Source organism: Stenella coeruleoalba, assembly GCF_951394435.1.
Source record: "Stenella coeruleoalba genome assembly, chromosome: 16".
NCBI lineage: Eukaryota > Metazoa > Chordata > Mammalia > Artiodactyla > Delphinidae > Stenella > Stenella coeruleoalba.
Genome location: NC_137162.1, coordinates 46,504,634 through 46,527,262, shown reverse-complemented (window position 1 = coordinate 46,527,262; position 22,629 = coordinate 46,504,634). Strand labels below are relative to the sequence as shown.

The following is a 22,629-nucleotide window of genomic DNA, read 5'->3' as shown; positions in this document are numbered from 1 at the left end:
GAAGTGGGTAGTTTATTGAATCGAAAGAAGATCTAAAGGAAAAAGAAGAGTCTGGGGGATCTTAGGGGCTGGGAGCTGGGATTCTGTGCTCCCAGGACCCTGTCCTCCCTGCTGCTTTCTCAGCATCTCCTTCATTCGCCAAGCCTTCTCCGCTTGGCAGGAGACATCGCTGTAGGTGGTTCTGATAGGCGGCATCCCAGCTTAGCTGCCCAAGGGAAAGATGCTTTCTTTTTCCTGAGAATTCTGATCTGCCTAGACCCGGCCTCATGCACGCTTTGGCCCATTTTTTTGTGGCCTGGGGCATGAGTCCCATTCTTGGCCCAGCCTAGGTTGTAGTCATGCGTATCAGGGGCTGAGTGATGAACAAGGCCACGAGTGGTCCCTAAAAGCATCAACTGGTTTAGCGTTCTTATCCCAAGTGAGTCTTGGGCACATCAACGTGTGGGATGATGACTATGCGCTAAAAAATAGGAAGTGCCCCATGTCATTTTCACACCAACAAATGTGAGGGGGAGGGTTAGGCTTGGCTTTTTCTTCTATGCCCTGTGAGCTAACAGAGACATGATGAATTAATGAAGAGGTGACCTTAAAGAAATCCCAGCCCTGTCCTCCTACCACAGCTGCTTTAGTTCAGGGCCTGGGGCTTTGACTTGGCAAGACGGTTGCCTTCGGGGAATACCCCTTTCCCTCTCCTTTCTGCCATGCACGGCCTAGGCCGAAATCCACCACCAAATCTGAGAGTAGGTGCACTCTGCCTGCAAGTACCACTGCATTCCATTCTGCGCAATGGGTTCTTTGTTCTAACTTTACGTAAATGCACAGGCCATTTTCCATGTTGAAAACAGCTTGTCTATAGTTGTTCCCACAGATGCTTTATAGCAAAACAAATTGAAGAACTTTTCCTAATTTCTATTTGAATGATGTGTATTCCTTTACTTATCTTTAGAAATGTCAATACAGACTTAGTGGTGTATTTGATAGAAAACAAATAAGTAGACCCATTTTTAAGTTTATTACGACAATAATATCAAGGTTTATCATCCCGAAGAAGCGGCAGGTGCAAGTCATCCATTGCTCCCAGTTCTGAGCAGGGCTTGGACAGTTTGCTTCTAAAGATAATAGTGGGACAAGCTCTGCTTAGATGTTGTCAAGAGCTTCCATGATTCCCTTGGGAAGCATTTTCAGTAGACAGTGATGGTCTTGCCGCCTCCTTTTATACCCTATGTCAGCAGGCCCCCCACTCACGCACCTCAGTGTGGATTTATGCAGCTATGACCAGAGTTTAGGACAGTCTGAATTGAATCACTGAATAGCAATGACTTGTTGGACTTAACCTACAGTTACCAGCTCTTCAAAGCTTGTGCTCTTCTTGGCGGAATGCATTCACTTCCATATGTGATGGCACGGAGCTCCCACTGAATTTAAGGGGGTGGGTTTGGGGGTGATCGAAGTTCAGTTCTGCAGAGGCCTGGAGATCTCCTACTCCATGGCCCTCTCCCCACCATCGCCTCTTCACACACCCCAACTCTCCACTCCCACCCAGCACTCCCAGGGCCCCACCAGTCCAAATAGGTCCTTGTGCAAATCAGGGAATCATCCTCCTTCCCCAAAACACCATATAACCATGTTCTGCCGGAAGACTGCCATGATAAAAATATGATAGGATGCCTAGGATAATTATGATATGAATGGTATACTAACCTTATATCCTCCTGTCCTAAAGAGATGCTCTGGGAAGTTCCTCCTCAAAAACTGCGCAGTTTATTCACTACCTTGGAAATCTGGCAGAGAGGGAGGGAATGAGACGCAGGTACAGGCTAGAGAGAATGACTTCCTCTTTGTAAAGTCAGGTTATTTTTGCTTCTGGAAAATCATTACCTGCTCCCGATTGGTCCCTTTCCAGTAAACTATCATGGGTCTTTGGGAAAGTTACTGTAGAGCTAAGTTTACGGACAAATATTTACTTTTTAAAGTTATTGCAATGAGAGCCTTAAATAGTAAAGACATTTTCATTTTGAAAATATGGACTGGTTTTAGCATGTATGTTAACATAGTGTACTCGTATAGCTATTTATAGTGTCCAGAATCTTCCAATAGTCATTATCCCATTACAAGAATTCTATGAGAGGTTAACTCACCTTTGTATAAACATAGAGTCTGAGACAATTAGGGGATGAGAAACTCAACCAAGTTCACATGGCTGTACAGAGGGGCACAACTCACACTCAAGGTTGTGTTTAAAATATATAATTTACCATATATACACGGTCCATTACAAAGCCAAACAACTTCCGTAGTGTGCACTAAAAATCCACCCAGACCACACTCACACATCAAGAAGTGTGTCCTTAACAACACAGCTGATAGGATGACTCTGTACCGGAACGGATCCGCCTTCAGTGAGATCCTGGATGTCATATAGGCCCACAGGGCCACTTCCCATGGATCTATCTGCCGTACGCATCACTGCCTCCCAGCCAAGCTAATTAGAATTCACATGCAAAGCTGAGTCGGGCAAGGCACTTTACAACAGAAGCGTGTTCAGGACACAATTTTCCAGCCCTGCTCATACTTCCTACTCTCCTACCATTGGGGAACCAGGCAAAAGACTATGCTCTCACACGAGTGGACATTCAATTAGAGTTGGTAACCTCGGCACACTTCCAAGAGGTCCCCTTCTTCCATCTGTCAATCGATGGCAAACCCCCGGCTCCTTTGGAAAAGGGTGAGTGAGAACTTCTTGGAGAATATAAGTCTCTATACCAGGATAAGCCCCCCTGCCAAAGGGGTGGAAGCCCTTCAGAATGAAAGATGTTCTACTTGTCCAGTGGCCGTGGGTGACAGTGGGTAGAGAAACGGGCACTGGGGTATCCAGATAGTTCACTGTCAGCTTAGATGTCAGACTGCCTCACAGTCTGTCTCTCTGCCCTTGAATCACCAGAGTCAGTGCATCTATTTAAAACAAGAGATGCTATCTTGAGTGACCGCTTGCAATAAGCACTTTGCACTGCTCTGGGTGCCCTGGCAATGTTATCTGATCCTTTGAAAACCAATTAGTACATATCTACCATCTCACACTTGGGCCTATAATGGCATTTCCTCTAGCTATATACTATGAGCTTGATATCACAGATACAGGAAGGGTAGAAGATTAAAATTCAGATTAAAAATTATAAAACCCAGAGAAACAAGAAGAAACATGAAGGGGTTTGGCTCAGCAGAAAATCTCCTTGGATGGTCTCAGAATCAAGAGCCCTCACCGCTCAGGACTCAGACCCAGAAAATCTTGTTCTGGGAGATTTGTCCAAGGGCTGCAGCCCCTGCTCTTTTGCAGAGAGGAGCCTTGTACCTCTCTGAAGGCACCTGGGATGCCGTTGGAATGGGGCTCCCACCACACAGAAGGCACAAGTGAAAATACAAAAATAAGGACTTTGTATCCAAGGTTTCATAAATAACTGGGGTGGCGGATATTAAATACGATGCACAGTTACAGTTTGTTCTCCTCAAAGAGGATCTGGGCATAGACGGTGCTGGTGGGAATGCCTTTGGCAGCCTGGTGGGGCTTGATCAGCTCCAGCTCAGCATAGGTCAAGTTCTCTTCGGCAATCTTTGGCTATAAGACAAAACATAACACAATTTGAGCTGACTGCCGGGAGTTCAACATCACACATACATTCATCAGGCATGTATTTTCATAGCACTTTGGGGATTCAAAGGGAAACAAATGGACAAAAAATTTAAAAGGAAATGTAAAACCTAAATAACATAAGATAGACCTTGTTATCTTATACAGAACACTATGTCTTGCAAAAAACACTATGATTTATTTTTAAGTTGTCACAGAATACTAACAAAAAATTGATTAAACATGAGGCCACAAAGTAAACTTTAATTCTGAAAAGTAAAAATAATGTAACTACAGTCTCTCATCAAAAGGATAAACTAGAGATAGAGACAGAAACAAAAAGTCCCCAAAATTGACAACAAAAGTAGAATGCTACCATCTAGAAGTTTTAAGTAACTTAACCTGTATAAAACTGAAATTTCAGCATATCTTGAAAATAATGATGAAGATATTACATGCCAGAACCTAAAGAATGTAGTACTCAGAGAAAAATCATATCCTTAAATATCTATATTAAACAACATGAATTAAATGGATCAAGCATCCAACTGAAGTTAGTAAAAAAAAAAGAAGAACAAAATAAAGAAAAGCAGAAGGAAGAATGAAAAAAATAAACACTAGACTGTATAAGTCAGAAAATAGAAAACAGAAGAATAAACAAAAATATCCAAAAGCTTGTGCTTGAAAAACACCAATGAAACAAACAAAAAAATTAATGCCGATAAAAAGGGAAAAAGCAATAATGAATCAAATAGGAAATGAGAAAGGAGGTATAATAAAATGAAAGAAGTTTTAAAACTTCAACTTTGTTCAACGTATTGCAAAAACCTTGAAATACAGGATAAAATGAGTACTAGTCCAGAAAAATATAAATTATGAACATTAGCTCCAGAAAATGTCAATGTACTAACTACCATCAAAAATAAAGAATGATGGGCTTCCCTGGTGGCGCAGTGGTTGAGAGTCCACCTGCCGATGCAGGGGACACGGGTTCGTGCCCCGGTCTGGGAAGATCCCACATGCCACGGAGCGGCTGCGCCCGTGAGCCATGGCCGCTGAGCCTGTGTGTCCGGAGCCTGTGCTCCGCAACGGGAGAGGCCGCAACAGTGAGAGGCCCGCATACCGCACAAAAAAAAAAAAAAAAAAAAAAAAGAATGAAAAGAAAGGAACAGAGGAAGGAAGGTCAGAAGGCAGGGAAGAAAATATTGTCAAAAGCACCAAGCACAGGCAGTTTGATGAGAGAATTTCTAAGAGAGATTCCCTTAAGGAACAGACAATTCCAATATAATTAAACTGATCCAGAGCATTACAGAAAACGAAAAACTTCACATATTTTAGAACAATTTCATGTATTAGTATAAATTAGCATAAATCAGATTTACTCAGAGACTATGAAAAGGCACACTAAAGATAGATAATCATGTTCAAGTTGACTTTTTTTCCAGGAATGCAAAGATGGTTCAATATTAGAAAAATCTATTAATATAATTCACAGTAGTAACAGAGAGAAAAACCATATGGTTATCTCTATAGATGCTGGAGAGGCATTTAATAAAAATTTTAAAATTTTTGTTAAAAATAATTCTTGATGGGCTTCCCTGGTGGCGCAGTGGTTGAGAGTCTGCCTGCCGATGCAGGGGACACGGGTTCGTGCCCCGGTCTGGGAAGATCCCACGTGCCGCAGAGCAGCTGGGCCTGTGAGCCATGGCCGCTGAGCCTGCGCGTCCGGAGCCTGTGCTCCGCAACGGGAGAGACCACAACAGTGAGAGACACGCGTACCGCCAAAAAAAAAAAAAAAAAAAAATTCTTGATAATGTAGTCATGGATTTTTTTTCTTACCATGATTAAGAAACAATATTAAAATAAGGAATAATTGGTGATCCAACTTCAGTCATATTAAAAATAAAGCTGCTATAATTAAAACACTGTGGTATCAACAAATGAATAGACCTCAGTGGGACTGATGAAAACATTCAGAAATTAACCCAAATATTATTTTTCAATAAACGGTGTTGGGATACTCGGGTAGCCATTTGAAAAAAATCATATCCTTTATGTCATTCTTTACATTAGATAAATTCCAGATGAATTAAAATTTTAATATGGAAACTGAACTCATAAAAGTGTTAGAAGAATGTGTGGGGAAATTTTCAAAAAAATAATCTCAGCATATGGAAGGTGTTTCAAAGTCTAACACAAAATCCAGGAGGAACAAAAAAAAGATATGTAAATTTTCATGCTGTATATTGCAGAATATTCTCTAAATAAAGTCAAAGGACAATTGAAAACATGAGCAAAATATTTGCAACTCATATGAAAGGGCCTTACAATTTAACAAAGATAATGGCCAACAGTCCATTAGAAAATTAAGCAAAGAACAAGAGACAGGACCAGAGAGTGCACAGGAAGAGAAACACAAAGGCTCTTACCCATATTAAGTGTGACTCAACCTCTCTCAAAATCAGACAAGAGAGATTTAAAATCACTTAGACAGCAGTTTTTGTCTTTCAAGTTGACAAACAAACTAAAAGTTTTCCAAAAGAAACAGAAACAGGTCCTCTTGTATATTGTTGGTGGAAGTGTTTATTGGTACAAGCAAACAACTGCAAACACTTCAGTGGACATCAACAGGAGCCTGATGCATTCATAATGGAGTACCCGGTACAGTCTTTAAAAAGAACGATGGAGCTGTGCATGTATACTGTATGTTTTCCTATCATTTGTGTAGTGTATGGGAGTATATATACACGTATATATGTTATATACTCAGAAAACCCTTGGAACTCGCCTGGAAGTCAAGAACCTGGTCTCCAAGCTTCCCTCTGGGGAAGTAAATGGGGTGGCTGGAGACAGATTCAACCTTTATTGTAGACATTTGTTGGTACCTTTCCAATTTTCTAGATGGTACATTATTTAAACAGCACATTAATTAATTTTAATCCACAATTAGAAAAATAAAAGCTGGTCACTAATTTATAGTCGTAAAAGACACATCACTTTCATTTAAGCAGCCCTGCTTTTGTGTTTTGGCTGCTTTGGCTGTGTTGTCATTGTTTTATTTTTTATTTTGGGGCCTATACCTTGGTTAACGCACCAGAATTCAGGACAAATAAATCGTACACATTCGATTTAAGTTTCTTAAAAAGTATGCCAAAAGCAAAAAGCCTCTTTTCTTTCGAGATAAAGCATCACACTAGAGGACAGGGAGCAAGAGACAAAGAGAGAATGTAAAGAACTCCTTACGGCCAGTACTGACTGGTCAGGGGCGACCGCCGAGCGACCTTCAAAATTGTCTGGCCCTTTTTAAATTTCAACGTTAAGGACAATTATAGGGATCAGAGCCTCCTGCTTGTCTTTTGATACCAAAAATCTTTACGTTGTTTCTTAGTCATCCATATCTTACCAGCCAACAAAAATACCATTTACATCTTGCCTTTCGGTTTAATTACATTTCACATTATAACGATTCCATTTAGAAATGCCATGTGTCCTCAAATAAGCACACAAAAGCCAACTCATGTAAATTTTAGGACCAAGATTTATGAAATCATATCGTCCAGGTGTTTTATTACATTACTTTGAAATTGCATTGTTTTCTAGCGTAGATTATCTGTTTATTCTTAAGTTATTCCATTACGTTTGGATATGAAAAATAACACTAGCTTTCTCAATACAGGTCACCAGGCTGGTTTGGCTGATGTGTTGTTTTCATACATTTTTATGATGTTCCTATAGTAAACATAATTTAATAAAGCCAAAGCACACTAAATAAATAATTGCATCTAGAAAAGCAATAAAAACAAATAAAATTAGTACTTTCATAAGTGGAAAGGTACTTCAATTACTGCTACAAGCAACAACCCACCATAGAATGTGTAGAATCATTTCCCTTATGCATATTTCTGGAATATAATAATTTGATTGAAGATATGAGGCAGCACACAGGAGGCTCTGAATTGTGAAGTGTATACAGTTTCCAACAGGAGATGCATAATATTAGCCTTTGGCACCTTTAAAGAATGTACTGTTTTTCTGGCATGCATCCTTGGCTATCCCCATCAACCATGTTCTTAATTACATTTCCCAGCTTGTTTAACTAGAAATAAATTCCTAACAGCCACTGAAATGGGCAAAATGTAGACTCCTCACCAGTTTTCACCCAGCTACCTTTTTTTGCACTGACGCTTTAGTGGAAGGTTTAGGTGCATTAAGAAGTAGCTTAGAGAAAATGAATGGCGTTATCAGTGAGACCAGGTAAGACTGTAGAACTGGTAGTAAAACTGGGAGCCAGGAGCAGAATGTAAAGGTTAAAGCGGGCAATTGCAATGAGGCAGAGGCAGGGTGAGGGACCTGCTGCAGGGCCCCACCTGTATGTCAGGTGATGTCCACCATCTTGCCAACACAAACCTGTTTGGATTTAAGATAAGGAATCACTCCTAATGCGTATGGCAATCCAAGAACTGGAGTACAGTGAATGGGTCTCCGAAGGTGAATCAAGACATACTTCTGTTAGTTCCCTGACAGCTTCTGGCCCTCAAATGGCCCTCTCTTCAAGCCCCCGTCCTGTTCCTGGTGGTGCAGGAAGTACGTGCGGCATCAGCACTCAAGAAGACCAAGTTTAATACCCTTGAACTGGCTGTTCACAAACACGCCTGCAGCAGCTCTCGATTGCATTGGAAAACACAAAGGAAACTGTGGAAGGTACGGCTTCCAGGCCTCAGACGTGAGCTTTACACTTAGGTCTGCTGTTGCTGTGTTCCCGGAAACAGGAGGGGGCTGGGGACCAACAGCTGGAAGTTCTGGTAGGGTCCTTTAGAAGAGGCTCCAGAACTTTCTAAACATGTGAGAAGCAATAGTGCCATTTCCTCTTTCCCAGGACTGTTTGGTTTTACTTTCTTTTCCCTTTCACCCAGCCTGAAGAGACTCCTGGTCCATTTCTCCTTCTATTCCTCCAACAGAGGCCTGGTATTTGTGTCAACTGCTTGGAGTCTCGTAGGTTCTAAACCCCTTTGTTTTATGTGCCTTTAATCTCACTTTTCATACATTTCCTCCTAGTCATGAAGAATCCACTCCCTAGTCTGGAATGGGATTCTATGAGCAAGGGGGGGTGGAGGTTCGGATGTAGACACGTGTCACTGCACCCAAGGAAGGTGAGAATAAAAGGAAATGCTCCCGGTTCAGTGAAAGTGTTCACGGCAAGGAGGTGAGGAGAGAGGCCGTCACCCGGTGGCTGCCTGCAGAGCGTGGGTGCAGGAGGAATTGGGTCAAATGCCAGCTGTGGGACCTTGGGCCAGTTCCATCACTGGCACTCAAGGACCTACCCTGCCGATGTAAATGAAGATTTAAATGAGATGATGTATGGAATGATTCTGGCACCACTGGGCCTACCCCATAGAAGACGCTAAACGTGTGCCTGCTGAATGAATAAATGTTCTGGTGTCATCATTTTTCTCTAGAGTGTCAGCTCAAATATCCATTTGTGTACCTTCTGAGATCTTCACGAGTTACCAACAACTATGTGAACTAAGTAGTCCTGGATATCTTCTGACACATAAGGAAGAGATTCTAGGAAATTAGTTGTTACAGGCTGAATTGTGTCCCTGCAAAATTCATATGTTGAAGCCCTTACCTGCAATAGCCCAGAATGTGACTATATCTGGAATCAGGGTTTTTAAAGAGGTAATTCAGGTAAAATGAGGTCATTAGAGCGGGCCCTAATCCGAGATGACTTGTGTCCTTATAAGAAGAGGACATTAGGACTCATATACATACAGAGAGAAGACCATGTAAAGATACAGGGAGAAGATGGCCATTTACCAGCCAAGGCAAGAGGCCTCAGAAGAGACTAGCCCTGCAGACAACTTGATCTCAGACTTCCAGCCTCCAGAACTGTGAGGAATATTTGTTTAAGCCACCCAATCTATGGTACTTTGTCTGACAGCTGAGCAGACCGATAGATTAGTCAGGATGGGGACAGAAGAGAAGAGAAGAGGGAATGGGCTGCCTTAGTGGGAGAGGACTGGGGTGTGTGCATATAAGAAGTCACTGCATTTTATGTCAACATGGGAGGAGAGCCGTCCTCTCCCCCTATTCGGTGAGGAGCAACATTGGAATAAAGAGGCTCTAGGACTCTCTCATATGGCACAACTCCCACCCCCCGAGACACACACACACACCCCTCCCACCCCCGCAGCCCCGCCCCCCACGGCGTAGCTGGACCCTGGGCTGCAACAGACCTAGCTGCATTGCTGGGCCATATACCTATTAGCTTTTAGGAAACATGGGATGGGGATGCTGGCATTTATACCCTGCTAAGAAGGGCGCTTGGCTCCAGCCATGAGAAGGAGGCTACTGCAGGCAGCAACCGAGGCCCAGGCACGGCTGCCTCCATGTGAATAATGGGCTGCAAGACAGTCTTGCCCTCTGAACTGAATCCAGGGCACAGACAGAGCCCACGCTTCTCCTCATCGTTACAACTGAGCAAACAGAGCTCTGAGTGTGGAACAGTCAGCTTTATCGAATCAGGTTGCTTTTGCCCGAATCCCCGTGCACCCACGTGCCCCTCCCCAGCTCTCCCTGAAGCCACTGCTTTTGCTGCCATTTCTCATGCAGCTGATATAAGGAGAAGCAAACCTCAGGAAAAGACTTGGACGAGGTTTAGCAAGTGTTGAGTAGAAGACAGATTGAAATCCCACAGAAAAGGGCTCCTTGATCCAGGGAAGTGATAATACATCTGTGCGCTCAGACCTTCTTGGGCAAGGTGTCTTGTCTCTTCCCAGTGAAACATAAATGGAATTAATTTTGAGACTAGTGGCAAAAAGAATGGAAACCAGGCTCCACAGGCTCAAGATGTGGAGCCTCTTGGTCTCAGGAAACCAAGGCCCCGAGGTTTAGGTAACTGAGGGTTGAAATTCACTCCATGCTCAGCTTTCCCAAGAGGGTGCAGGGCTGTTCCAACAGTGCTGGGGAGCCCTTCTGCAATGTCTATTCAGAAGGGGCACTCTTCTATAATCTACCTAAAAGTGCCATATGCACTAGCAGTGGCCCCAGCCTATGCCCAGATATCTTGTTGTAAAAGACAAATAAATGACAGTGTTTCAAAATAAAATGAAATACATAAAATAAACCATGATTTTGGAAATTCCTACTCCCAGGCCTAAGTGGAAGTGGCCAGATAGTGTGGGGCAGTGACCTGTGATCTCCGGTAGCTCTCAGCAATCATGGCAGCCTGGAGTCTGCTGCCTCTGGTACGGAGAAAGAGGACCCAGCCCACTGTGGGTGTAGGATTGGGTGGGGCTCAGGATATGGGTGTCAACACGAGCCAGAAGCAGGGCTAGATTTATTCTTTCACAGTACCTTCCTCTTGGATCTTTCTGGTGTGTTGTTTGGAATATCAAAGAAGTTCTTTAGCAATACGTGTTGTAGGTTGCAAGCCCCCTAGGGAAGGCACTGATGTACTTTGGACATCCTGCCACTGCTAAGAGTGCCAAGGCTTATGCTCTAGATGCAAACTATCCCACGTGACTTGCTTTCAGTCTTCCTCCCAGGTTCCCCTCCTGTAACGTCCCAAGCAGGCGAGGGGAGCTCAGGTTTCAATTTATGCTGGATCCCTCGGCATGGCATTCCCTCTCCCCTCATACACAAGGTGGACCCCTCCTTCTTCAAAACCCAACCAAGCCCTCGGTGAGGCCTCCCGGACACTATCTTTGGCCACATCTTCCTCCACACCCCTGCCCAACCTTGTGAGGTCTTCTGAGATTGCACTGGGATCCACCATGACATAGTCTCCCTCTCTCCCTCTCTCTAATAATAGTAATCATCAAATGGCTCACTGGCCAAAGAGTGAAGAGATTTTATAATAAATTCTTATTTATTTATTTACATAAATAAATATTTAAACCTTTCTAAGCATGCTCCTGAGCTATGTTCTCCAACACAGGCAACACCCCATAACCCCCCAGCCCACAGGTTCACGCACGCACCGTGCACCCCCAGCCCTAGGATTACAGATCTACTCACACCTCTCACTATGCCTTCCAGGGACACCAAGGAGATTTTTATTTCACTTTTTAATTTAATTTTCTTAAAAGACATGCAGTAAAAGTGACTTTTTAGGGGGATCGTTGTATGCATCTGAACACAAGTACAGGTTTCTGGGCCCAGGACACAGGACAGTCCCATCACATGCCCTCACGCTTTCCTCTGAGGTCATGTCCTCCCTCCAACCTGACCATGGGGGGCAACCTGATCTGTGTTCTGTCACTATGGTTTTCTCTCTTACAGAATGTCTTATGAGAGGCATCATACAGTATGTAACCTTGTGGGATCAGCTTTTTTCTCTCAGCATAATTCCCTCACATTTCATCCAAGTGGCTCCGTGTATCAACAGTTTGCTCCTTTCGACTGTAAGGAGTATTCCATGGTGTGTCACATGCCACGCTTTGCTTATACGTTCACCTGCTGAAGAACATTTGGGTCGTTTTAAGTTTTTGGTGGTTATGAATCGAGTTGCTATAAATATTCTTGGCAGGCTTGTGTGTCATGTGTCATTACTCCAGGGTAAACACCCAGGAAGGGCGTTGCTGGGTTGCATGAAAAGCACGTTGAACTTCAAAAGAAACTGTCATACTACCTGTCCGAAGCGTCTACACCGTTCTTCCCTCCCTCCAGCGATATCTGAGTTTTAATTGCTCTGCATACAGGACGGCACGTGGTGTTGCCCGTGTTTTTTACTTTAGCCCTTCGAGTAGGTGCTACTGATCCAGTAATTACTATTTCACTGTCCCCGAGGGACTCACCAATTCTAGACTTGCGCTCAAGTTCTCACTGACGGCCACTGAGCCAGATTAAATTCCCACACAGCACCACATCCCCTCAGAAGAACTGGGAAAGGATTATCACACAGACAAGTCTTCCGAGGCAGTGATGGAATCTTCTGGACTCCAGGCGTAACAAAGTGAGTATGCAAGTTTCAAAGTCTGAAACACCATGTCTCCCATCCCCTATCCTTCTGTTCTGCCAGTGAGGAGACGCTGCCACAGCAGACGACGGCCTCCAGGCTGGACCTCCCACTTCTCATTTAAGCCCCACTTACCGCTAGTTTTAGGGTGATGATTATGGGACATTATCTATGGGGAAGGATTTACTGGATAAAACTAGCACCAGAAAAGTCGACCCCCAAAAGGCAGAAGTTGTGTAACTCCTGGGAACACACCTCACTTCGAGCTCCTAACTGGAAGTTTCTTGAGTGTTTCATTTTGTAGGTGTGTTTCTGGGATTCAAGCCAAGAATGAACTTTCCTACTAGGAGAGAGAGAGATTTAACATTCTATGCAGACTCCTGCAAAACAACACTTTTTCACAGAGATCACAGTTGGACGTGCGAGTTGAATTAAATTGCAGGAACAAAAGAAAAATGCAATTGCAGCCACTGCAAGTTCTCCAATGTCAGAAGTTCAATTGGGTAATACCATTACCGCAGCAACAGATCAATAACTAGGACATGGGATGTTTATGCTAACGTCACCTTAGAGTTTAAAAATGTGATTGCAGTTCTACTGAGTTGCACGATCAGGAATCTATTTACCCAAGAGAGAATTACATATTATCCATATTATCAAGGGCAGACTTCCTCTTCCCCCTTTGAGATAAGTGCTCATTTTTTATTCAACAGAGGAGTACCTGCTAAAACAAACTCTCGCCTCCCAATATCCGTACACATGCAACTATGGCCACTGGGGTGAGGAATGCTGTGCATTCAGTGAAGCTCTATCTGATGGAGGGCCCTCAATGGATACCTGTAGGTCCCAACTCACGAAAGAAAACTGTTGTGGTCCTTATACGTCCTGTAAGAAACAACATGCCTTGGAAATGAACTTGACTTAATTTTGAGTTCCAAAGGTCTGCTGACTGTTTATGTTTATATGTTTATTTATATTTAAACATATTATAGAAAGAAAAAGTAGAGTTCCCTAGTATGCACATTAAATTAAAATAAAGAATCAAACTGAACAAACGAGACACCTTTCCAAGATAGAGATGTTAAACTGTGGTATGAAGGACACAATCCAGAAGTGACTTTGGGAGGCGACAGAGGATGGGGGTTGAGAAGTGGTCCTTCTGAGACAGAACTCAGGAAATGTCAACTAATCTTCACCAGCTCAGTCAATCCTCACATACCAGCCCTGAGGTATGCGAGGTGGAGCCAACGGCCATGCCCACTTTACAGAGGGGCAAACAGGCTTTAAAAGGCAGATACATCACTCACAGTCCTGCAGCCATTGCTGGATGGGGTCTGGACTCAGAGCCAGGCAGGCCTGGCCAGAATCCACCCTCTGCTCATGGGCAGTGACCCACACTTACAAGTACAGGGCCAGCCGCAGTGACTAAGGCTCTGGTGTGGATGCCTGGTACCCAGGTGAGCCAACCAGGCAGACAGCAGACCTTGAAATCCCAAGGGGGAAAAGAGTAACCTTCCAAAGACAAGGGGGAAGCTTCACTGGCACAAATCTCAGGAGAGTGTGTTTTCAGAACAGGTCTGTACTGCTCAGTGGGCAGGTGAGCTCCGGCTAAAGGGGAAGTGGGGCAAAGAGAGCTGCCCCGTGCTCACAGAGGCCTGGCTTGGTGTGGAGGGACAGAGTACTTGAGGGTGCGGCTCCAAGAGCAGACACGTGGTGCTGACAATGACGAGAGGATGATGAAGGAGGAGGGAATCCCTTCAGGTGATCACTTGTCTCACTCCACAGTCTCACCCACAAAGGACTCTTAACCTCCAAGGACGGAGCAAGTGTGCCTCTTACCAGCATGGGATGGAAGTGACAAGGGTGCAGGCTCTGCTTTGGCCAGACTGCGTGTGAGGTGGCAACAGACCCTTGATTAGAGGTGCCCATTGAACAGGCAGAAATGTGAAGCCAAGTGTCAATGGGGTAGGACTGGAAAATCCAGGGGAATTTTCCGAGGTACCCGCTGGAGCCACATGCCAGGTCTGCTCTCACTGTCTCTTGGGGCTGAGGTCAGTGGTCCAATGGGACCGCTCCCTCAGAGCTGGGAGCTGGAAGCCAGCTGCATTCTCACAGCCAGCAGGCAGCTGTGACTGCTGACTTAGATGCACCTTGGCCCTCTGAGCCAGGACCCAGAGACCAGGACCCTTCGTTTCTGTGCACGGAGACAGAGGCGCTCTCTGAGGCCCACTTCCTTTGTTGTTTCAGCCATCTATAAGCCTTGCAATTACATCTGCCTACCTCACACCCAGCGTCCCTTCCACATGGTTACTCGGTGACTAATGGCCAATAACCCAGTGTTCTCTAGGACTCTGGAAGGCTCAGAAAGGCTCTGTAACTCAGCAGAGAAGCCTTGGATGGAGATGAAGATTTTAAAGTCTTATCCAGGCGTGTTGGCACCTTGGGTTGGATGAAGTCATTCGGAAATCATGAGCTGAGCAAATTCCCATCATGCTCCTGAATCTGGAGAATTCAAAGGCTGTTTAGCAAAGTGCATTACCAGAATGAATCTGACATGACGGAAAGTCACATGCCCCTGGCTAATTGCTCTGAGGACAGACAGAAGTGACCAGCTTTAGAAAGTGCTGAAGCTTTGCACTGAAAGGCCTGAGGCATTACGAGTCATCAGACAGATGGATATCTCTAGATTTCACCAACATGTGTTTTGGAAGCTAAAATGTGATTATAGATAACGCTCCTGGGGAGGGTCCTGATACATGAAACTTTCCACAGTGGCACAGTGAGAGCTCCATGATCTAATACAGTCACGTATTTTCTCTTCCCCGTGGACCATAGATGTATGTTTTCCCAGCTGCCTTCCAAAATTACTTTTCCTGGCAGTATTATTCAAGAGAATGCTTATGCTTTGAAAAAGAAAGTGTTTGGTTACCTACTACATAAGAGTCCACTCTGAGAGTCTTCAATCTTGAACACTCTTGATCTTCTAATCAACTGCAATCTTTAACACTTTTCTAGATTCATCGGATTGGGCAAGGGTCTGTCTAGGGGTACTTAAGAGCATGGACTCTCGGAGACTGAAAGACTGCTATTTACCGGCTGTGTGACCTTAGGTAAGTTACTTAACCACTCTGTGCCTCTGTTTCCTCATCAGAGGCACGGGATTCATAAAGTGGGATTAATAATAGTACCGATCCCATGGGGTTATTTTGAGGATTAAATGCATTAATATATGTAATGTACTTAGAAAATTGCCTGGTAGCTCAACAGTAAATGCTACACAAGGGCTCAACTATGACTACAACTTTTATCATAGAAACGAACAAGTGTTGCTTTAACAATTTCCCTTTGAGATATTTAGAGGCAGAGAACTGAAGATATTCAGAGGTCATTTGGAAAACATCATGTACCAGATGCTGCTGGATGCCACTGGACCTCAGAAACCAAGGCAAAGAAATGGGAGGCTTGGGCTCAACAGCTAGCAAGCGACAGAGCCAGCGCAAGAGCTGGCCTATAACCACACCACTCAGGTCCACGGGAGTGGTGACTTTGTCAAACTTATCCATTGCTGCACCCAGTGGTGTGCGGGGAAATTGCCGAACAACTGGCCCTCCAAGAAGAAAACTCTCTTTTGTAGCATTTGCTGATTTACATGTGTAAATCCTCCCGCAATGGCTGATTTCAACATGCCGAAGAGATCTGTTTTCTCTAGTGGATAGGAGTGGGCTGGGGCACGCCATTGTTTATAACTTAGCTCCTAGGAAGATACCTGACCCAGGTGCTACCTGGCACACAGGAGTTACTCAATGCTCACTTTTAAATGAATGAGTGAATGAATGAATAAGACAAAATGAAAGAAAACCAGTCTGACACTCATTAAAAACTGTTCTGTGGATATCCTTGGTCCCAGGAATGTAGGGAGGGGATGCTCTCAGAAATCATGGGCAGAACCATGGGACTCATTTCTCTTTCAGCCTATCTAGGGTTTCCATGAGGACAGTCTACTGAGAAGTAGGATGCCTGGGTTCTACTACTTGGAATCATATAAAATTTGCATATGGCTTTCAGCTTTATGGTTTTAAAGATAGATGATAGATAGATAGACGATAGATAGATAGATAGATAGAAAGATATTCTACACTGGGGAGGGTATGAGGAAATGTTCACTCTCATCCTTTGTTGGTGGGAGAATAAAATAAGAAAACACTTTTGGAAGGTAATTGGGCAGAATCTATCAAAATTGAAAATGCAGATATACTTTCCCATCGTAATCCCATTTCTAAAAATCTCTCCTATAGAAACACCATTAAGCAAATTTGTATTTGAAAGGATATTCACTAGAGCACTGATCCAAAGAGTTAGAAGTTAGAGTTGGGACTGATTAAAGAAACAATGATGCCATAACACTTTGCAGTCATGAGAAGAATGGGGTAGATCTATATGTACTGACACAGAAATATGAGCCTGATATATTGTTAATGAGAAGACAATTCAACGTGTGAATATTTTGTTTAGGATTGTTTTTAGGGAACACACAGAAATGGATTTGTCATAATCTGTGGACAGAACCTACAATGACTGTGGGTCAACTGTATATACACTTTGGGAATATACACATATATAAGGATTTAAGTTTACATGTACATAGAAAAATACTTAGAAGAATATAAGCCAGTCTCCTAACAGAAGCCACCTATTAGGAGGCCCAAGGAAGAATTTTACTTTCTGTTTTAACAAATAGAGAACCTGAATTGCCAGCCTTACTCCTGCACCCCACGCAGAATTACCATTACAGCTTTCATCATGAAAACCCATCCAGTAAAGTCAGGACAGAAAACACCCTCGACCCAGTGGCCTAGGACTTTGCTGAGTGCTTTTGATGAGAGGCAGCAGATCCCAGAGTCCAGCGAGGAAGAAGAGGGACTGGGGGCCAAGTACCTGGTCAGATCTAGCTCTGCCAGGTCCATGGGAGTGGTGACTTTGTGGGAGGGGGGTTTGTGCTTGTCCTACTTCTCTATGCCTCCCCTGCCTCATCTATGAGATGGACACATTACAACGCATAGGTCAGAGTCATCCCAATGTCCATGTTGGTAAACACTGTGCCTACATGGGCAAGTGCCGTCAAAGGGAAGTGTGTGTACCATCACCATCATCACCTTCATCATCACCATCATCACCGTCATCACCATCATCACCTTCATCATCACCATCATCACCTTCATCATCACCATCATCACCGTCATCACCATCACCTTCATCATCACCATCATCACCTTCATCATCACCGTCATCACCATCATCACCACCACCATCATCATCGCCATCACAATCACCATCATCACCACCAGCATTATGTTCTAGACACAATGTACAGGCAAGCATTAGGAGCAAATACAAAATAGTAGGAGGTATGCTAGCTTATTTGTTGGATTCATATGTAATATGGGCAATGGGCACATATGATTGAATTCATAGTTCGTATTCATCATCTTTCTATGCACACTGTAATCTTAATTCACAAGACTGTGTCTTATTGCATCACATGTACTTGTTGGAATTTATAAATTCAGCTTTAGGAACTTATAATAATAAATGAGAATTGAATCTGGCTAGGGAAACAAAATCCCCTAAATGTACCATTAGTTTGTCATGAACTCAGAGTTTCACACAGAAATTTTCTTCCTGATATTCTGGATGCCCACCGTGATGTTACAGATTAGGTTGATGATGTTTTTCTTCCTTTTCTTTTTTTCCAAAATGGCGCTTCATTTCTAGTATTCTCTATTTGAGACTGAAAAAGTCTTTTAAAAACAACTCTGGGGCTTCCCTGGTGGTGCAGTGGTTGAGAGTCCGCCTGCCGATGCAGGGGACACGGGTTCGTGCCCCGGTCCGGGAAGATCCCACGTGCCGCGGAGCGGCTGGGCCCGTGAGCCATGGCCGCTGAGCCTGCGCGTCCGGAGCCTGTGCTCCGCAGCGGGAGAGGCCACAGCAGTGAGAGGACCGCGTACCGCAAAAAAAAAAAAAAATGAAGTTTTAAATGAAATAGGCTTTTTAAAAAAAAAAAAAAATCAAATGTGAGCACAAATGATATTGTTCCAGCAGATTACAAAAATAAAATAGAGTGAAAAAGTTTTAAAAAAAAAATTTCCCAGCAGTGCAATGATCCCAGCAATGAAGTGCCCAATAAAGGCAGCAAATCAGCTGAGCCGAGATGCAAAACAAGCTACCGCTCTGAAGGGACATTCCCTGCAGACACACAGAGATGGCCCTGCCCCAGAGTGGGCCCAGGACCCCCGGGAGCAGGGTGGGCCTGTGCAACCAGCCAGGGTCACTCAGGGGACTGGACCCGCTGGGCTTCCGGGCCTGCCTCCAGCCTGGACCATCCTCGGGCCCAGCTCACCCCTCTGCTGCCTGTTCACCTTTGTCAGGGGGCTCCAAGGCTCCTGTCCCCATAGCGCCTCGTACACCGCCTGTCCACACTGAGTGGGAGACTGCAACATGATCCAAAGGAATCTGTGACGCAGCAAGTTGGAGGAACACAGCTCCAAGGTGGTCAACTCCGAAATCACCTCCCTCCTGAAAGCACAAAGCCACACTACCCTTCTGCAACAGGGCAAGGCAGACTCCCTCTGCACCACTTCTAGAGGAGTCCTGTCATCTCCCAAAAGGGGGTTCCCAAGGAGTGCTTAAGGTGCTACCAGTCTTAAAAGACTCCTGAAAGTAACGGCTTCACCTGGCCCTTTGTTAACAGCATCAGAGCCTCAACCAACCTCCACTGGCCTGTGGTGAAGCTGAGAAGCTTCCAGCCCTGTAGCTGTTTTCAGAGAGCGTGAAGCACAGAGGGGCCTCGGCACGGACCTCGTGGCCTGCGGGGAAGTGACGGCCCTGCATCAGGGCTGAGTCTCTAATATGAGATGTTCCCACTGCCATTTTGGGGAGGCCTGATCTCGCCTCCTTGGTGATCACGTCCCACTTACGAAAGGCCCAGCCACCTGCCCTCCCCCGACTGAAGGAAGCCCATGAAACGAAATGACTTCTGTTTTCCCGACTCTCATCCCTTCCGAAGCCCGGGCATCTATTCTTCCCTCCAGTTGACACACGTAACTCCCCGTGACAATAATGGGATGTGCATGTGTACCGAGGGGGGCATAGAATTTTTATCTCTGTAAAAATGGTACTAGCGTGGTACAAGCAAAGTTTTTGTTTTCTTCCCAAGGCTTTTACTTGGGGAGATATATTGTTCATGTGCTGGTGGGTTTTTCCTTCTTTTTAATTTTAAATCGAGATTATGAACATATTTTATGCAGGTTAATATATTCTTTTCATGCAAAATTTAACTGAAACCAGTGCTAGCACACTTAACGACAACAAGAGAAATTCTTCAGCTTATTATAAACATCCTTCAAGAAACCTGAAATGCGTGTCCTCTGGAAATAATTTTGCTGGGATTTGGGTTATTATTAAAATCCTCTCAGAATTCTATCACTGGTGTCTAATGTGCCTCAAAGCCCTTTTCTGCTACTGATCAGAGAAAAACTCTTTTTGGACTTGCAAGTACACTGTCGATAGTGAAAACTGAACTGGAAGAGGGGGCTGCTTTCCTGACACCAGGCAAACACTCAGTAGGGCTGGCATCTCAGTCCTGGGCTGACCACTGGGTGCAAGGCCCACTCCTAAGACAGGTTCCCTTCAACTATGATGGAATGAACCTCATCCCTCTGTTTTAAGTGCTCTGATCTTTCAGATTCCATGAGAGGAGGCAGGTTTACTGCAGACTTTGAACTCAAGGGAATCCCAGACAAGAAGGTCTTGGTCACACATTCCCTACGTGTCAGAATTCTCTACCTGTGACTGTGAGGGGTCCTAGGAGATCATAGGACAGCTACACACAGCTGAGACGGGGATGAGCTATCCAGGAAAGGTTTACAGGAATGAAAGGGAGTCACAATACCCTTTAGAAGCAGATTCTCATGTTTAATTCTCTCTTTGTGGATAAATAAGAAAACCCACCATTCTCCTAAGTGGGCTGAACTGTCTCACTAAAATGTAAATACAACTGTCTCCAGAGGTGGCCGGGGATGACTCTGTCCCGCCAGCCATGACCTAACCAGAGCTGGCTACTGTTTTTTAAGTTACTTAGAGCTGCACTTCTTAAACTTTAATGTTCACCAGATTCATCTGGAACCTTACTGAATTGCAGATTCTAATTCAGTAAGTCTAGGGTGGGGCCTGAGCTTCCATGCTTCCAACAAGCTCCCAGGCAATGCCCAGGCTGCTGGTCCGTGGACCTCACGTTGAGCAGTGAGGACTTAGAGCTCCTATCTCAGATCTCTGCCCTCAATTGTTCATTCATTCCACACATAGTCTGCAGATCCCAGGTCACCCACTGGGGACAGAGTGATGCGCAGGTTGTCGATGACTTTAAAACTAATGCTAATCAAAATTTAAAACTTCTGGGCATCAAAGGACATAGCAACAAAGTGCAAAGGCAACCTACAGAATGGATGAAAATACTTGCAAATTGTATATCCAAAAGGGGTTAATATCCAGAATATATACAGAACTTCTATAAACACAACAACAAAAAACGAGCAATCTGATTTTAAAATGGGGGAAAGACTTGAATAGACATTTCTCCAAAGAAGATATACAAATGGCCAATAGGCACATGAAAAGATGCTCAACATCACTAATCATTATGGAAAGGCAAATCAAAACCACAATGAGATACCATCTCACACCCATTAGGCTGGGTTACTATATTAAAAAACAAAACAGAAAATAACAAGTGTCGGTAAGGATATAGAGAAACAGAACCCTTGTGCACTGTTGGTGGGAATGTAAAATCATGCAGCCACTATGGAAAAGAGTATAGCAGTTCCTCAAAAAATTAAACAGAGAACTACCAGGTGATCCAGGGATTCCACTTCTAGGTACATATCCAAAATATCTGAATGCAGGGACTCAAAGAGATATTTGTACATCCATATTCACAGTAGTATTATTCATTGGCTTGTCATTTTCACCTGGAGTCTGAGGGTCTGCTGGGAGTTGGCATGTGCGGTTGAGATGAGGGAGATGGAGCCTACAAAGCACCTAGCAGAGGGGTTGGCACACAGTAGGTGCTCAGTAAATGAGGGTTCTCGCTTTTTGCCAATGAGTCAGTGGAGGTGGCAGGCAGGTTGTTTCCTTGGGGTGAGCGTGTGTCAATATCACTCTGGAAAGAGCGGCTGGGTGACTGAAGGGCTCTGTGGCCTGTGACCACTCCAGGAAGGATGCTTTTATGGATTTTGTGGCAAAATGCAACAATTACAGAATTAAACACCTAAACTGGTACCAGACCCCAAAGAAAAGATGTTGCCAAATTATTTTCTAAATTACCCACTAAGGCCTGTGTGAGTCGACAAGTAGCTATTGACTTTAGTTTCAGCTGCCATCAAGACTTATTGATGTGAGAGAGAAATATTGACCAAATTGAGACCAAGGTCAATGCTGGCCTCCTGGGAAAATAAATCTTAATATTAACCGAAAACTGCAGACGCTAGGCCTGGTATTTTTGACTCTAAACTGCTGGTCAGACAGAGGTCCACTCAAAGTCAGCTCTTTACTTCACTGTGTATTGTTATAGGTGCAAACTGGTCTCCAAATGGACTCGTTTCTGGAAAATTTGGTATAAAAATTTCAAGCTTTTTCGTATCTTAAAAGATCAAAGGACAATTGGTATTTAAGAACTGTCACAGGTGATATTTCCACAAAACAAAGAATCCATTTTGAAGTGCAGATAAGTGCCCCGACTTACTTTCTGTGAAAATTAAGAATTTCCTATGTTGACTCTCCATCCAGAGGGGCATACCAGCTCAAACAAACAGACAAAAACTCAACCATAAAAACCTGCAGTTAAGACCAGTTATTTTTGAAAATGCTGTTGAATCTACTTTGTTTATAAGTGGCCCCAAATTGCTTAAGGCAAACTGCTTTTATAGCTGTGGACTCAAAAAAGTTGTCCATTCAAGGCTGCTGACACTGCCCCATCTACTGGGTCAGCAGC

The 22,629-nt window shown here is 44.1% G+C and overlaps 1 protein-coding gene across 2 annotated transcripts in view; it reads right to left on the bottom strand.

Annotated features, from left to right (window-relative positions):
• Nucleotides 1-2,231: 2,231 nt before the first annotated feature.
• VSTM4 (V-set and transmembrane domain containing 4) overlaps nt 2,232-22,629 on the bottom strand; it is an 86,402-nt gene continuing 66,004 nt past the window's right edge. Inside the window, exon 8 of one of the 2 annotated variants that reach the window (XM_079899189.1) lies at nt 2,232-3,613. In XM_079899189.1, coding sequence (XP_079755315.1) covers nt 3,488-3,613 — 126 coding nt within the window. In that variant the 3' untranslated portion in view covers nt 2,232-3,487. Of the gene's footprint in view, nt 3,614-18,319; nt 19,158-22,629 lie in introns of those variants that run through there. The other variant, XM_079899190.1, reaches the window with a different exon arrangement.